At 34.7% G+C, this 19,311-nt stretch overlaps 1 protein-coding gene and 1 long non-coding RNA gene across 3 annotated transcripts in view; one reads left to right on the forward strand and one right to left on the reverse strand.

The window, feature by feature from the left end:
• Positions 1-774: 774 nt before the first annotated feature.
• nfatc3a (nuclear factor of activated T cells 3a) overlaps positions 775-19,311 on the reverse strand; it is a 99,990-nt gene continuing 81,453 nt past the window's right edge. For both annotated transcript variants that reach the window (XM_087261460.1, XM_087261461.1), the window contains exon 10: positions 775-1,898. In XM_087261460.1, the coding sequence (XP_087117586.1) occupies positions 1,819-1,898 (80 nt within the window). In that variant the 3' untranslated portion in view covers positions 775-1,818. The remainder of the gene's footprint in view (positions 1,899-19,311) is intronic.
• LOC147836035 (uncharacterized) lies at positions 14,510-16,434 on the forward strand. Its single transcript, XR_015495872.1, has 3 exons — positions 14,510-14,872; positions 14,924-15,015; positions 16,026-16,434. It is a non-coding gene; the product is annotated as an uncharacterized LOC147836035 (long non-coding RNA).

Raw genomic sequence — 19,311 nt, forward strand, 5'->3', positions numbered from 1 at the left:
CTGAACTCCGTTGCTTTATAAATGTGATTGTTTATGCTTTTATTGTAATAGGTTAACATTTGAAAAGTTATACTGCACTAGCTAATATGATTTAAAGTCATTATAAAATAAATAAGGAAATTACCCATAGCATCCTTAATGTAATATAGTTTTGTTTTTCTTTATATACAGTCAGGACCATAAACACTGGGACACAGCTCTAACATTTTCCTCTCTGCACCAACACAAGCCAATGTGCTCTAATCTGAGGGTACAAGTGAGAGGGAGGCACATATGCAAACTTGTAATTCCTACACCGTTCATCTGATTTGAATGTAAATACCCTCAAATTAAAGCTGACAGTCTGCAGATCAAGTGAGAATTGTGAAAAGAATTGTGTGGATGTCCCAATATTTATGGACCTGACTGGACACAGCCCATGACTCTCAATGAAAAAGTGGGTAGCCCTGATCTAAAAAAATCGTTTCATTTTGAATGAATATTATGGTTATTCTACCAAACGTAGACTTTTCTGAACTCTACTGACGCTAAAAACAACTTTGTAATTGTTTTGTTTAAAAACAAATATAAGCATGGCAAAAAAACCATGGCACCTTTGTGTTTAAAGGGAAAAAAGAAGTCAAAATTAGCATGGGGTTCCTCTGGGTGCTCCGGTTTCAACAGTCCAAATATATCCACTATAGGTGAATTGGGTAAGCTTAAGTGTGTATGGATGTTTCCCAGTGATGGGTCGCAGCTGAAAGGGCGCCCCCTGCGTAAATCGTGCTGGATAAGTTGGCGGTTCATTCCGCTGTGGCAAACTCTGATTAATAAAGTGACTAGGCCAAGTAGATAATGAATGAATGAAAGTCTAAATTAGATTTGGTTTTAGATTTTGAAGAAATCCTCCTTTCAGAATAAAACAATGTTAACAACAATTCATAAACAGACACCAAGAGAGAATTTTCAAGTGGACTCTTCATATTTGCTCATATTTATATATATCCTATATGGGCTTTATTATCTCCAGACCTTCAGATGGTCTGCGGTCAGGAGCTCATCTTCTCGTGCAACTGTACAAAACAACATAATTCCTTCAACAATTCCCTTGACTTTTTGTTTTTAAAGCGCAGCACTGTGACAGTAAGATCGAACCAACACCATTCACAGCACTCCAAAACACAAGATGAAGCTCGGCTACATTTTACACACACCAGCGGCGTCCTCACTGAAAAGTAAAAAGACTACAAGTTCTCAGCAGAAAGCCTGTTCAAAATCACTGCTACTACATAAGGCATTTGTTCAACCTGAAGAGGAAACGGGCCAATTATTAAACAAGATTATCTACAGCTCAGAAAGGTCACTAAACACCTGGAATGTTGCATATTTCTCGCTACAGACTCAGCGCCAGTCCTCTAGGGGGCAGCACTGGCAGAATGCAGCGTTTTTTCGCTGGTAAGAAGGCCTGACGTGTGGCCACACATCACACCTCGAGTGGACTGCATACATGTCGGCGCTCAAATGCATAGGGTCAGTCTACAAGCTACATATAATACATCATCCTGTCAGAGAGCCCTGAATTATTGGTTTATTTCCAGGAGAACAGCACACTGCATGTGTGTGTTGACGGTACACCTGATTTTGTGTGCATGCGTATAGTTTATACCCCAACTCATTTACAGGCCGAGCTGTGTTCATGATTGTGGAGGAAGCGGCCACTGCTGCTCAGACTGCTTCAGGATTGATGGTTTTTGGATGATTGGTGTGTTCAGGGTGAAACTGGAGGCCGGCGCAGCAGTCCTGGGAGGATTGTCAGAGTTTACTGTGGTGTTTGGAGGGCTAGGATTGACTGTGTGCTGATGGAGATCCTCCATGAGCCCCTGGGGCCTGAGACATGTCTCTGCCGATGATCTCATTCACTGAAACACACACATAAGGAGATTATTGATAAGGGAAATACAGAGACTGATATGGTTGGAGACACAATTAAAATGTTTGAAATAAATTTTGCAGTAGATACTGTAATAATCTGAAAAAATGACTGATTTACATTTAAAATGATTCTTCTTTTCATATGTTAGAAACTGCTTGTCATTCCGGTAATGGTAAAGTTTCATTCTCAACATCATTTCTGCAGTTTACAGTGTACAAATCCCACAGAGATGATGTTTTTGGAGTAAAACAATTGTTGAGTTTGGCAAGAGATTTTAATATTTATTCTATAACCCGTACTAGAAAAGATTCTTAGATGGTATCTTTTCCATTAAGAACTTGTGCTTATTCTTTAGATACTAGTGCTTTAAAAAAATATAGCTTACTCATTAGACACTAGTTCTTTTTGTTAGATACTAGTACTCATTCATTAGATACCAATTAAATAGATAGTAGTACTTGTGTACTGTATTAGATACTAGTACTCATTCATTAGAAATTAGTATCTGTTTAATAGAAATCCTAAATAGATACATGTGACTGTTAAATAAACACTAGTAGTTATTCATTAGTAGTATTTAATTTATCAGAAACTAGTATCTTTTATTATTACTAGTAACAATTCTTATTTTACAGTTCTGTTTTTTTTTTTACTCGTCTTATGTTACGACTAGTCCAAATGGAAAGTAGAGTTCAATTAAAAGTTTACTCATCATTTTTTACAAGCAACATTTCAAACAATTACTAGTGTTTAAGAAATGTGTACTAGTATCTTTTAAATAAGTTGTAGTATCTATTTCATAAGCACTATATTTATTAAATAGAAACTAATATCTAATGAATAAGTGCTAGTACAGAATACTAGTATACTTTCAGTTGAAGTCAGAATGAGTAGCCCCTCTGTTTATTTTTTTCCCCAATTTCTGTTTAACGGAGAGAATATTTTTTTTTCAACACATTTCTAAACAATAGTTTTAATAACTCATTTCTAATTACTGATTTATTTTATGTTTGCCATGATGACAGTAAATAATATTTGACTAGATATTTTTCAAGACACTTCTATACAGCTTAAAGTGACATTTAAAGGCTTAACTAGGTTAATTAGGTTAACCAGGCAGGTTAGGGTAATTAGGCATATTATTGTATACCAATGCCTTGATCTGTAGACTTTCGAAAAAATTGTTTAAAGGGGCTATTCATTTTGACCTTAAATTGTTTTTATTTTTATTAAAAATTGCTTTTATTCTAGCTGAAATAAAACAAATAAGACTTTATCCAGAAAAAAAAAAAAAAAAGATCAGGCATACTGTGAAAATTTCCTTGCTCTGTTAAAAATCATTTGGGAATAATTTAAAAAGTGGGGCTAATAATTCTGACTTCAACTGTAAGTATTAGTATCTATTAATTAGGTATTAGTATCTAATGATTGAGTACTAGTATTAATTATGTATTAGTATCTAATGAATGAGTACTAGTATCTAATACATAAGTACTAGTATCTATTATTTAAGAACTAGTATCTAATTACTAAGTACTAGCACCTAATGGTTAACTACTAGCACATAAAAATATGTACTAGTCCCAGATAGAATACATACTTGTCAAAACTGAATAGTTGAAATCTCAATGACAGATCCCATAGAAATCAATGGAAAATGTTTTAAATTTGTCAATAGTAACAACAGAATAGTTACTAGTCACAATTAAAATAAGTTCTGGTATCTAATGAAGAAGAGCTAGAATCTATTAAATAAGAATTAGTAATGAATAAGTACTAGTATCTATTTAACAGGTACTAGTATCTAATAAATAAGCACTAGTATTTAATGAATTAGTAGTAGTACTAAATGGAAAAGATAGTCGAACCTAAAAAATAAGCACTAGTAACATAAAAATAGATACCAGTACAGGCTATTGATTAAATGTCAAAATGGCTTGCCATATTTCAAAAGAAGATTATCTTTTATTATAAAGCACTCTGTAAACATTACAATTGATTGTTTATGAATTTTTATCTGTTCATCAAGAATGCATTTATTAATCTCAAAAACAACAAATGCAGCAAAACGGTGAAATATTTTCTTTCTAAAATAAAACACATTTTAAATTAAATCTTTGATAAAAATGCATCATTAGTGGCAAGATGTTTTATAAAATTACAAAAACAGTTGCGTAAATGTCACATTTGATCAAGTTAATGCATCCTTGTTTAATGAAACTTCAGAGTTTTGAGTGGTAGCACATGCTAGGGAATTTTCATATTGATCATCTGAAAACAATTCCTATAACTGACCACTGAATGGCAGTGTTGAGCTGTGTAAAGTCGAGGACAGACAACATCCTCGAGGGTTAAGAAAAATAAGAGTCAGATGGAGGTATGAAGAAGAAAAACAACTTTGGTTTGTGAATTCTCAAATCTGACATCCTCAACTGAGACATTATTTTTTTTAACAGAAGCAGTCTTACTAAGATGACACAAACCCCACTATAAAACCATCCTCTACACTTCTTTAACTACCAGGCTTTGATGCAGGCAGTTGCATCAGTTCATTATGAGTTTAATGGTCTTTGAATACATTTCCTTTAGCCTGTCGGCTGGGGCTTTCAGAGCACTATGAAGAGGCTGCATAAAATCGATCCATTGTTAAAACACATGTTCTACATCCCAGAAGACAGTGCAGCAAGTGTGGTAATTACTTCAGCAGGCCAGGAGACTATAGTTCATCCAAAAATGAACTCACTATTTTCTCAATTTCAACTAATGCCTTATACATTTCTTTTTTCCAGCTAAACATATAAGATATTATGCAGAATGTTAGAAACCAGTAGTCATTGGCTGTCTGTTGTATCATTTATTATTTATCTTAATATTTTTTTATTATAATTTGTTTGCATTATTTTCCTGATTGTTGATTTTATTTTGTGAATTTTATGTTGTGTGGGGTATATAAGTTTAAAATAAAAAAGGTTCAATGACAAAAAAAAAAAAAAAAAAAAAAAACAGTAGTCATTGAAATGTATAGTAGGATATAAAAATAAATAGTATGGAAATGTTTTCAGCATATCTCCAATTAAGTGTTGGGTAAGATAACTAAAAAAAGTAAAGAATTAATAATTACATAATTAAAAATACTTTTCTAAATACTTTTGTCTAAAATGTAACTTAATTACCAAGTAATTGAAATACTTGACTTAGTACTATTTACATTTTTTTTTAATCTTCTATACACTCACTTTGCTGCTTGTTTACACTACTTATTTAAAATGAGTTAAAACATTGCAACTCTTAAAGTGTTTTGTGGGCTCAACATAATTGTTTTATGTTCAATTAACTTAAATTAGTAAAAATTAGTAAAGTTAATTAAAAATAAAAATGTAACTTAATCTATTTGTGTTGGGACAACATGAAGAAATTGTGTGGAACCCAGCATGTTTTACAGTGTATGCATACACAATGGGAATTAAACTGTTTTAATACTTTACATTTGAGCCAAACAAAACCTTTTAATCAGATTTTTTTAAAGATTAACACGTGTAACTAATTGTAAACATTGCATGAATCAATCCAAAACAGTTACAATTAATAAAAGCAAATGTCTTATTGCAAGTGCAGCTCTAACATTCTTTGTTAGAGATAATGTGAAATAAATTCATTATAATATATATTTATAATTATATCATAATTCATTCATTAACTCATTTCTTCATTTTTTTTTCAGCTTAGTCCCTTTATTAATCTGGGGTCACCACAGCAGAATGAACCACCAGCTTATCCAGCTTATGTTTTAAGCAGCAGATGTCTTTCCAGCTGCAAGCCATCACTGGGAAACATCCATACACACTTATTCACTCACATACACTACTGACAATTTAGCTTATCCATGTCACCTGTCCCACTTCTCTTTGGACTTGTGGGGGTAACCGGAGCACCGGAGGAAACCAACGCAATCACGGGGAGAACATAAAATGCCAACTGACCTAGCCAAGGCTCGAACCGGTGACCTTCTTGCTGTGAGGCGATTGTGCTACTCACTGCGCCACCAGGCTACCCTATATAATAATTATATATCATACTCAATATATTTATCAATATTATTTTTATCAATAAAATTTTCATAATCTCTCTCTGTCTCTCTTAAACATCATTTGGCAAATATTAAAAAAAGAAAAAAAATTCAAAGGGGGGTTAATAATCCTGATTTTAACTGTATATATATTAAAGTAATTTATAAACTGTAACTGTATATAAAGAATTATTTTTTGAAGTATGTGCAAATGTCATGATAAATGTTCTTTAGTTAATTTTTTTTGTTATCTTGCCAAATATATTTGTATAACAAAAAAATTACTTAAACTTGCTTAATTAAACTGTTGAAATGATGTTCAGTATTTAAAGGAAGTACATTATAAGTAAACACTGTAATTAAATGACCTTAATGAAAAGTAATCCCATCCTTTAATTTTTTTTTTTTAGAAAAAGAAAATTAATTTAATTGCAGTAACCAGTTACTTTGTAAGTAATTACACCCAACACTGCTTCTGTTGTTTTCAACAGACGTAAGAAACTCAAACAGGTTTGGAACAAGTGCAGGGTGAGTAAAAGATTTGGGTGAACTATGCCTTTCAGCAAGCAGCCAAAGTTTTTCAACAGGTCATCTCTGCAGTCTTCTGATTAATGCTGTAAAAATGCGTCTGATTCTCCCCACGCTCTACTGAATAGTAGAACGCTATGGCAAGCACTACAAAATTGATGCAAAATCAGTCAACAATCATAATGCAAAGGTTCATCCTATAAAAACCAACACAGAAGAACTAGGGCAAAGACGGCTCCTCGCTTTGTGGAAAAAAGAATCGTTCCTCAGGATAGATGGCAGCTTTTTGAAACGCTCACCACAGCATTCAATCACCCGATTTCCAGGCTTGTCATCGGAGTGAAAAAGCCCACATCTATAACAGGCGATGACAAATCTGAGGGAAAAGCTGAGGAGCAGAGAAACAGGTTTGACTGTTGAAGGGGCCGCAGGTATCATTCATACGAGTATACCTGCCTCTGCAGGCGCTTAATAATCCCTGCATTCCTCATCCAGACAGCCCATGACTGACTGGGATGGACCAGCTTTCACCACATTTTCCGACGCAACTAAAAAAAGGTGAGCTCAGTCAGAGTGAACAAATATGCCGCTCAATTCCCTACACAGGATTAGAGCTAAGCTTCAGCAGACGTATATAACGGCATAAACAGTCATTTCCTAACAAGACATCAAAAGCCAGAGAGCTGGACTTGGCGCTAAAAATAACATTAAAGGTAAATGAAAGAATATGTGTGTTCAGATGTGAAATATGGCAGAGGGTGTTTTAAAAAAAAGTGTCAGAGGACCATATAAAGGACTGTGCTGATCCGTTCAGTAAATCAAAATAATGTGAGCGTCGCCTATAACAGGCCTTCTGTATGGCCAATATTTAAAGCAACTGTGCAGTCGCATTGTGCACGTAAAACAACTGACGTTTGTGATGTTTTACGCACGGCTTTTGGCTGTTTAAAAACATCTAAATGTCACCAGACCTAACTATAGCACTCATGTCATTCAGTTTGAGCGTCATGCTTTATGTATTTAGGAATTGCACAAGTATTTTAGTAATTTGTGGTTGCTGAAGATTCTATCTTTTGTTACTTGTGCACAGGGTCTTTTATAAAATTATTTACGTTCATCAAGTTGACATTTTTCCTCGCTTTGTGCACATGTATTGTTATTTAGTCTGTTCAAAGTGTAGAGTTGCTTTGGTACAATTCTTATGTGGGTGATGTTATTATTTGTGATGGTTTTGTGTGCAGAAGTTGCATGTTCTGCGCGCGCGTGTGTGAGTGTGTGTGATGTTTGAAATGCCCAGCCGCTGTCACAGATCATCCTGTTGGCGTAGGCGGCTCTTCCTCTTGCATGAACACTCTTCACACATGCAGACCTGCTCTGGGCTGATTGTGAGTTCTGCTTTAAAACCCACTCTGCCGCTTACGCCGCACAAACAGTCCAACAATCTCACACACATACACACACACACACACACATGAACCTGCACTGCAGAAGTTCACACACACCGTAGATGACTGATACAACTAACAAAATACAGAGTAATTGTAAACGCTGACGCCTCCTGCACACTTTATACCGCAATTTGCAAAGTGTCATCTGAGGTGATTAACACTGGGTAAACATGAATAGGTATTTTTAGGCAAATAAATAAATAAATAAATTAGTTTTGAAAACCACTAATGAATTTGTTCAAAATTTTACCTGGTGTGATTTGATCTCAGCAAGCAAAAACCACTCTTACTTTCCAGAAAAAAAAAAAAAAAAAACGAATTTAAATCAATATTTTAGGCATGGTTCATATCATGAAGGTTGTTTCAAAGCAGCTTCTCAGTAATAAACAGGAAAAGTAATGATGTGTTTTTCAAAAATGGGGCAAATCTATCTTCTGCAGAAAGACGGCTGTAACAGGACAACAGTGTCATTTCTCAGTTACAGTCAATTCAGTGTTGATTCAGTTTAGTTCAATTACTGTAAAGTTCATTGATAATAGGGCTGCACGATATTGGAAAAATCTAACATTGCAATATTTTTTTTATTCTGCGATATATATTGCGATATGAATGCAATTTCACCAGATGTGTTGAACAACTATTTGGAAAGAATTTATCATTTAAATTGGGATGATTCTGTAGGGGAGTGCATATGCATAAAATATAGGGGTGCTTTCACACCTGTTGATCAATTGGTTTGTTACGAAACAGGTATTCAAATTGTTATAACACTGCTCTTTGTTCTTGGTGCTGTTCGCTTTCACACTGCAAAGTTTCTAAAGGGACCAAAAGAGCTAAAACAAGTCACGTGCAAGTAAACTCTCCTCATATTGGTCAGAGTTTCATGGTTTATTTTTCAGATTCCTACTAAGCTGTCATGCATCCTTTAATTCATGACGATCAGCAATAAGACATTTTAAGCCAAAAGCTGCGCTTTAATTTTGAATGTTGACACCAACAGACTTCGTCACCAAATATAAATCAGAGGTAAGACTTTCTCATACATAGCCCTCGGCTAGAGTTATGCATTACAGGCTTTACATTATGGAGAGACATAATAGATAAACCAAGACTTCAATTTTCCTAACCCATAAACAGCTCTCGAAATTAGTGAGCATACTTTCACTTTCGTATTTGACATGAAACGCACATTTACCGGTAGGAATGACATTCTGCCCTACTCATAATCCTCTCTTCATACAGCCATATCTGCCTATTACATATCCATAATACACTGTGATTTAGCCTAGTTCTAATTGTTTTGCTTTCTCACTGCAATCGATGCGCTCCCGAGTTTGTTTCAATCGAGCCGAGACCACCTCATTCAGGCGATCTTAGACCTATTGTTTTAGCACGGATCAGAGTGTGATTGCTGGATTCACAAATGCCAAACGAACCGAGCTAACTGGGAAAACGCGCCAGGTTCCGAAACAAAAGTCTAGGTATGAAGCACCCAAAGAAACAATCTACAAGCGTAGAAACATTCAACATAAAAAAGATACTAATTATTTAAACAGCGTTTTATCGTTTTCTGAAAAGTCTTAATAGTATTCAGGTATACAGTAATTGAATAATCAAATGTAAAATAATACTGCATAGTCTACATTTTATAAACAATCAATTAATAGAATTTCTCATTATTAATTTTTCAAATTTAAAAACTGTACAATTTATTAGGCCCAAAAGCTTTTAAAACCCTCACATAGTCACAGGCCTCAAAAACACTTCTAAAATGATAAATATTAATTCAGACTAATACTCGCGACGTGTCTACTGCTAATGATCACACTGCAATATCGATGCTGAAACGATATACTTTGCAGCACTAATTCATAATCAAACAAAGTTCAGTTTATAAGCTGTAAACAGCTCAACCAGCTTTGTGTTGATTCATTTCAATAACAGTGTCAGTGTTAATAAATTCAGCAGTCATCAACAAATCTGACTAGGCTATGTAATTAAAAAAGTGTGTGTACATTGATACATGGAAGCATTTAAATACATCTACATGTCTACGATTTTTGAAGCACAAGCTTTTCCACTAAACAGATGTCAAAAACAACTTCAATACTTAAATAAAAAATAATTGTTAAAAAAAAGGGTCAAATATGGTTTAATTGAGTTATTGCCACAGAGCATTGCACATGCACACATAAACATCTGGCGGAGAGAAAAACAAGCAAACAGCAAATGAAAGAAAAATGTACAGCAGTATTTTTAGCACAGCACACAGTTGGTCAATACATAAAGACAGCTATTTAATCAGTGTCTGTGGTGTGCCTGTGGTATTGGCAGATTTTACCCGTGCCGATTTTGAAGAAACGACTAATATGCCGTCTGCCACGTTATTTACTCTACTTTGATGAGGACTTTCTTATTTTAAAACGTTATTTTCCTGTCTCCTCCAGGACCAAAAGCTTTCTTTTCTCACTTTTTCCATTTTTGTGTGACAAAAGCGCACTGTAGTTTCTCATTTTCATTCACACGCACACATACACACACTGCAGTTTCAATGCATACTCTCATTGTTCAGCATTTGGATCAGTATGAAAGTAATTCACCTCAGGATGTGTGGCCAAAAGTCTGGGCTCAGTCCGTGAAAACTCAAGTTGTTCGATTCACCCCACAGTCGCTAACTGTAAATGATTTAACCCAGCACAGAGCACAAAAATCTCAACAGTATATTCAGTCGGAGAGTGTCTAAACTGAGACTGCCACTTGATATTAGCGATGCATCTGACTCAGTCAAATACGGGAAGTTACTGTGCAATATAACGCAATATGGCAACAACTGACTAGAGAGGCTTCAACATTGCCTTTCCCCACATGTAAGAAAGCATGATTCATCTCAATCTCTTTCACATAACGCTCGACTCTCTCAGGGTTGAGTCTTTAAACGGGGGATCCTCTGTGGATGAATGTAAGGGGCCATCCCTTATTAACATACAATATACAGGGTCTGAGTTTGAGCGCTGACAGACAGCAAAACTCTGAGATGGGGCAAAGGATATTGTTTGATGGTGCCGTCCCTAAACTGTGAATCACTGGACAAACCACAGCACTGGCCGACAGGTAACAGTTCAGACGGGCTGTCACTCACTGGAAAACCTATGACTATTTTATGTTTATTAAATAAGAAATCACATTACACTTGAACCTACTTATTAATAAAGATGCATAATTGCAGATGTTGAAATAATTACATATAAATTAAATATTGCCAGTAGTTTAGTGTCAAATTAAACTATGGTATTCTTAAACGTTTCAAATAACATTTGTGAAAATAAATACATTAAAATATAGGTAAAATTTTATATCACACTCATACGCAAAAACATTAAATTAAAATAAAGAAGTTAAAATATATATATATATATATGTATGTATGTATGCATGTATGTATGTATGTATGTATGTATGTATGTATGTATGTATGTATGTATATAAATATATATATATTAAAAAAAAAATATATATATATACATACACACACATATTATAAGTATACATAGTTGATGTTAGAATTATTAGCCCCCCTGAACTATTAGCTCCCCCTGTTTATTTTTCCCCCAATGGAGATATTTTTTTCAACACATTTCTAAACATATTAATTTTAATAACTCATTTTCTAATAACTGATTTATTTTATCTATGCCATGATGACAAAAAATAGATACTTTTCAAGACACTTCTATACAGCTTAAAGTGACATTTAAAGTCTTAACTAGGTTAATTAGGTTAACTAGGCAGGTTAGGGTAATTAGGCAAGTTATTATATAACTATGTTTTTTTCAGTAGACCATCGAAAAAAATATAGCATAAAGGAGCTATTAATTTTTACCTTAAAATGTTTTAAAAAACTAAAACAGTTTTTATTTTAGCCGAAATAAAACAAATAAAACTTTCTTTAGAATAAAAACTATTATCAGACTTACTGTGAAAATTTCCTTGCTCTGTTAAAAATAATTTGGGAAATAATTAAAAAAGAAAGGGGAGGGCTAATAAATATGAATAATACACACACACACACACACACACACACACACACACACACACACACACACACACACACACACACATACACACACACACTAAATTATACTAAATATTAGCATATTTTAAAGAATTATAAAACTTCTTGCTGAGAAAGGAGGATAGGTGCAATATATATATATATATATATATAAACATGTTCACTAATATAAATCTATCCAAAAAGGCACTCCATCGTGAAAAAAATAAATGAAAAAATTCCAACGTAGGTGAGATCCTGTTTTTTTTTCTCTTTTTTTCTATTTCCAAAGCAGTGAGCGTTTTCTGTTATGATGGAAAGTATCATACTAGGCAAGACTGACCTCATCAGTCAGAGCAACTGATAGAAAACACCCATTTCCATTCAGGAAAAAAAAAAGTCATATGTCTAAACGAACTGATCTGTTGCTCACAACTACAGAGCATGAAATGGGAAATCTAGACCATGTTTATGTTTTTTTTTTTTAACCTTTTCTATTTATAATGCTCTGAACCCTTTAGCAATGACATACATAACACTACTCTGAAAATCACAGTTTTAACAATCATCAGTTTTAAACAACTAAAAAGACTAAAAGACTATAGAGAAGAAAAAGAACAAAAGTGTCTGAGAAAGCACAAGAGATCAGTCAGTTTGCTCTGTGAATCATATTGTGGATTCCCCATTTAAGAATTCAGTCAGTGATTCATCCACATTTTTTGACCAGACGCTTCAGCCACCTCTTTAACATGTTTAGTCACTTACTTTAAAGATCAGTACAATGTAGCCATAGGTTACATTGGGCATCACCAAAAAATGCGGCAGTGGAAGTGTCATAAAAACTGTACCGGCTTTAACGTTTCAACTGCGCGCCTACCCCATGGACTTTACTGAAAAATATAATAATATATATTTAAAAGTAACTTTCTGTACAATAATAATACTAGATTTCCCTGAGTTCAATAACACAAAATGCTCTTGAAGTTAGACAGAAGCATGTCTTAACTACAATGATAAGATCAAACCACAATGTGCAAGCAGCCCGTGTAGCAGTCCTTACCGTAATTATACTGGCCTCCCTCCAACATACATATACACATTTTCTTTTGATAACTCAAAGCATAAAAGATCTCGGAGCAATCAATATAAAAGGAGCAAAACAAAGTTTGCATGCCAAGCCAACAAATGTACAATTCAAATAGTGCCACTCAAAACTCAGTTATGCAGTACATTTGTGACCCTGGACCACAAAACCATACACTGTACAGGTCAAAACGATCCATTTTTCTTTTAATGCTAAAAATCATTCGATTATTAAGCTAAGATCCTGTTCTAAGACGATATTTTGTCATTTTTTCTTATTGTCGATATTAAAACCTTTTTTTTATTAGTTATGTGCATTGCGGATAACCTAATCTGGATAACTTTGTCAGTATTTAGCCTTTTTTTAACCTTTAGATTACAGATATTCAAATAGTTGCATCTCGGCCAAATAGTGTTCAATACTATCAAACTATACATCAAATGAAAGCTTATTTATTTATAATAATAAATAAATGTTTACATTTAATGAAATGAAGACTCAATTAATCAAACTAGAACCAACAATATTAAAAGTGAACAAAAAACAATGAATTTAAAGGAGCCAGTTCCGTTTTATTTTCAGACAAAGAAATGCCTCAGATAAAGAGAATGGGCATTTGCTTACCAACACTCCTCAAAATATAAATTGAAGATTTAAAAATGAGGAATTTTGTTTTTGAATGAATTTTGCCTTTTTAACAAGAGTAATACAGACCAGAATAAATGCATGAAACTGAATATTACATAGTTTAAGAGAAAAATGACATGCCAGAAAATAAAAAAGTGTGGGTTAAAGTATCCTGGTCACAGAGTGCACAAGTCACATCACTTCCCAAAGATCTTTGCACAGCACCTCATCTGCAGCCAAACACCACAGCAATGCAAACTGAACAGACCACAACGCTGCTTTTCCGCCTTCGCCTAAACCTCAAAATTATGTTCCTGAGACTGTAATTGTACGGAAAGATGAGACAAAACCAGGTTTCCACTAGTTCCAGAAGAGTTCTCTGATTGTGTTTAACAGGCAACGTTGAGCCCAGGGATCTGTTTTTTCCCCTTCCACACTCTCTTTTTCCCTGAGCAATGAGAGGAGTTGTGTTATTAATTTGACACAGTCATTTACCACTGGCTAAAGACCACAGACCTGGAATAAGCTGCATGATGAACTTTCCGTACCCACAAATGGAAAGGGGGAAATGGACATAAAGAGAAGGATGAGGGCAGCACATTTATGAGGATATACAAGGAGCAGAGCAAAAAAAACAGACATTATTGATAAACCAGTCTTATAAAAAATAGTTTTATAATTTTTTTTACTGTAACTTCTGAAATAAATCATATTTCAATAACATATTGAATATATATATATATATATATATATATATATATATATATATATATATTTTTTTTTTTTTTTTTTTAAGTGGTACAGTAATGTCAGTCAAAGTGCGTCTGTGAACAACCATGCTGCAGGAGCTATAATCCTATTTAATTGTCAAATTACTGTAATTAATCAATTTAAACAAGTTTGGACAAAACTAAAATCGTTTGAAAAATGAAACCACAAGCCACAGAACGTCCAACAATTTTGATTAGGGTTGCACAATATTGGAAAAAAAATTACATTGCGATATTTTGTTTTTCTGTTATACATTTTGCAATATGGCAGTATGGTGGTGCAGTGGGTAGCGCTCTCGCCTCACAGCAAGAAGGTCACTGGTTCGAGCCTTGGCTAGGTCAGTTGGCATTTCTGTGTGGAGTTTGCATGTTCTCCCAACATTCACGTGGGTTTCCTCCGGGTGCTCCGGTTTCCCCTATAGTTTAAAGACATGCAGTACATGTGAATTAAATAAGCCAAATTTTCCGTAGTGTATGTGTGTGAATGAAAGTATATGGGTGTATGCTGTGTAAAACATATGCTGGATAAGTTGGCGGTTCATTCTGCTGTGGCGACCCCAGATTAATAAAGGGACTAAGTTGAAAAGAAAATGAATGAATGAATGAATGAACACATTGTGATATGTGTATAATTACACAAGATGACTTTTTGGAAAAAAAAAAAATCACATCAACGTTAATTGTAATGATTTTGTTGGGGGTGCATCAGCATAAAATCTACAAAATTATACAAAAATACACAAAATAATATTTTAAACACAGACGAAAACAATAAAACAAAAATAAAATTAAACAGCACTATAACAACACAACTCACTTCAGTGGAGTCTAACAGTAATCATTCATTCATTCCCCTTTGATTTAGTCTCTATTTCAGAGGTCGCCACAGTGGAATGAACCGATTAATTCGACTATTCCAGCATATGTTTTACGCAGCGGATGGCCTTCAGGGTGCAACCCAGCATTGGGAAACATCTAACAGTATTGAAATATAGAAATTCAATAATCAAATTTAAAATAAGTGTCTTCATTGTATGATTACATAAACCAAAATTGAAAACTTTATAATGAATAAATGTGTCCAAATGGTTTAAATTAATTTGAAATCTCTTGACATCTTACGATACATCTATTGTAGATTCGTACATATCGATAGCGATGCTGAAACAATATGTTGTGCAGCCCTAACTTAAACTATTGATTTCATTTTATTAAATCTCCACCCTTTCAATCATCATATTAAGCAATACAATGATTCCTGTTGGGGGTCATGGTGGCCCAGTGGGTAGCACAATCGCTGGTTGCTGGTTCAAGCCTTGGCTGGGTCAGTTGGCATTTCTGTGCGGAGTTTGCATGCTCTCGCCACTATCGTGTGGGTTTCCTCCGGTGCTCCGGTTTCCCACAGTCTACAGGCATGTGGTACAAGTGAATTGAATAAGCTAAATTGTCCGTAGTTTATGTGTGTGAATGAGAGTGTATGAGTGTTTCCCAATACTGGGTTGCAGCTGGAAGGGTGCAGCTGGATATATGCTGGATTAGTTGCAATTTATTCCAGTGGCAACCCCAGATTAATAAAGAGACTAAGCCGAAAAGACAATGAATGATTTCATGTTATTGAATCACCACCCTTTCAATCTTCTTATAAAGTAATACAATGATTCCTGTTTTTCAGTTCCCAAATCGCTAGTACCATAGTTAATTTAATGACTTTAAAGGGATAGTTCATCCAAAATTAAAAAAAATCTGTCATAATTTACTCTTTATTCACTTATTTCAAACCTGTCTGAGTTTCATTTTTGCTAAACACAAACAAAGATATTTTAAAGAAAATCAGAAACCATCGACTTCCATAGTGTTTGTTATTTCATGAAAGTTAATAATCACTAGCTTTCTTCAAAAAATCTTCTTTTGTTAAAAAAAAAAAAAAAAAAAAAAAAAAACTTTTAAAGCTTCAAAACCATATGAGGGTGACTAAACGATAAGTACATTTTCACTTTTGGGGGAACTATCATTTTAAGACTTCATAAATGTGGTGGTTTCTTTAGCGATTTGACTGACACCGCCACATACTGTAAGCTCTTGGATGCAAAGTGAGAAACCATGTTTGTGTGTGTGTGTACAGTATGACAGGAATACGGGACCCGAAGACAGCAGGCCTTTGCCTATTATTAACCCAGATCAGTGCACTCACGCCGGGGCGGCAGCTGAGCACAGACATCCACGAGAACAAAGGAGCACATGCACACACGCCTCTAACACAGACCACTACGGCTGGACGTTAATTAAACACAATTGACATGAAAAAGAGATAAGAGAAGAGACGAGATGAAGATGAGAGACTCTAGAAAAGCACCGAGACACACACTGCTCCTTCTGCTCAGCATGAGGGACCCAGTCCAAACTCATCAGGCAAGAGACGGCAGCCAAACTCCTTATGCTCGTCTAACACACACAACACAGACACATACGGCTCACTCAGCGCATAAGCAGACTACATTTAATCACGGATATCATGTTGAGGGATAAATGTGACGGTACAAGTGGACAACTCAAATTACAACACACTTTTAACCTTTGATTTACATCTTCCAAGCTCTAGTCCTTCTCTGACCTTTCTGTTGGAGAGTGTGCGCGCGCTTGTATCAGTTCCCTGTTTTCTGTCATCCATCTGTCAGTCTGTCTGTAGTCCCTCCCCAACACCACCTGCAAAGTCTTTGACATCACCTGTGCCATCTGTTCATATGCACACACAAACACACACACACACATCTCCGTATGGAGCATTTTTTATTTGTCCGTGAAAAACCCCAAACAGATCTTAAATATGAGCTTTATATATAAATAAACTTTAATCCGCCCAGTAGCAGCACCAGCTTCATCCTGACCTGGAATAAAAACAACAAGACCGGAATATCAAGTGGGATTCCCGCCTACCATGAGCTGCTAGTTGGCAGTAATAAAACCAGTTTAACCAGTATCAAAACGGCTTTAGAAACGAAAACCTGTGTGAGATTTGTAGACAAATGCTGGGTTTTTGCACCAAACCATCATCTGCATTTACACTGAATTGTCACCTGTCCCTGGATGCACTGTGACAACCACTGAATTCTGCTGAAAAGTGATTCATCAAATGGAACTGAAGTATCTGGGGCCATAAAAGTGCCAGGAAAGTGTGATTAAGAACTGCAGAGTCTGACTGATACATCAACTTACATTTAAATGTAGTGAAACTTTCAGCCAGCTGCAGAGAGCTTACAGTTGAAGAGTGAATCATGACTCTCATCAAGAGAGGAAAAAGAGCATGAAAAAAGTTCTTGCTGTTGTTGAGTAGCTCTATGTAGTGTTTATATTTAGATGCAATACACATTGTTATCATTAAGAAATATGATGCATTTTAAAGGGATAGTTCAACCCAAAATGAATTATGTGATAATTTACGCACCCTTTACTGGTTTCAAACCTTTATGTGTTTCTTTCTTCTGCTGAACACAAAGACAATAAAGAAAATAAGCGATGAAAATAAACTAGGATTCAACAGATGTAACAAACTCAAAGGTTTGAAACTACTTGAACCAGAGTTAAATAGTGAGTCAATTTTAATTTGTGCGTGAACTATCCCTTTAATATCATTATATGGTATTGATGCCAAAAAGTCATCTAAATCAGGCGAATGAAATATCAAATTATGAATGCAGCCCATGTACAATACCAGCCAACAGTCACCAGTGTTTACAACAGCACCTCTGGTCCTAACGGCCACAGATTGATGAATTGATTTATTTATTAATTTGTTTTTGTACACAAAACATCTGCAAAATGCAAATGTTCCTCATCCCTACTTTATGGAATATAGTAAATAATTATGTACAAATTAACAACTGTTACTTTCTAAATTGTGTTGGTGAAATGTCACTGTATTCATCCTTAATGCCTACAGTGTGAAAATATCTGTCAAATAACAAGTTCACAAGTGTTTTCCGTTTGTTTATGGTTGTGAATTGCATTATGAGACCTTTTTCTCTGCTCTGTCGACTTTTGCAGTTGAAAATTCAACTTTGCAGTTCAAAAGTTTGAAATAATATAATGTTTAAGAAATAATATAGAGAGTAATAAGTCTGTAAAACAACACAAAAATGCACTGGCAGTAATAAATATAAATATCTTATTAATAAATTATAAAATGTTAATAAAAGTCACTTTTTCCAACTTTTTCAAGGTTAAAAGTTGTTGGGGGTAAGATCAAGGTCCCAAAATTAAATTCAAAAGCATAAATAAAGGAAGAAAAATAAAAAAATGAATCATAAAATATGAAAACTGCTCATTTACAAATGTTTTTTAGAGAGTGGGAAATAGGGCTGCACATTTCGTTTCAGCATCAATATCACACTGTGCACATTTGCAATAGTCAGATTGCAATGATATGCAATGTCCATCTGAAATTTAGTTGAACAGGAGCCACAAAAGTGTTTTTATCACTGTATTTATATGGAATTTATATAATTTATGCGAATTTTTTTTTTCTTGTTTCTAGTCTAAATTAGAGTTAGGTCGATAGAAGATTGCTTCGTCCATGGCTGGTGGTTAATAGACATCTCAATGCTGGGCTGGCATGGCGATCATCTGATCCTCCGCCCCCGCCCCCGCCCCCACCCCGCGTTTCACCTAGCATTTATGAACAGCCCTCTTCGGTCTTTTGAATCTATCAGGTAACGTTTCACAGCGTCAGTGCACCATTTCAATCTTTCGCTTTCACGCTTGTACCTACTAATTTTAGCGAAAACCTCAGATACTGTTGGTTGTTTCCTGTTGATTGTGCACAATTTTT

This window comes from Danio rerio, chromosome 7 (assembly GCF_052040795.2).
Source record: "Danio rerio strain M-AB ecotype USA chromosome 7, GRCz13ab, whole genome shotgun sequence".
Classification (NCBI taxonomy): Eukaryota; Metazoa; Chordata; class Actinopteri; order Cypriniformes; family Danionidae; genus Danio; species Danio rerio.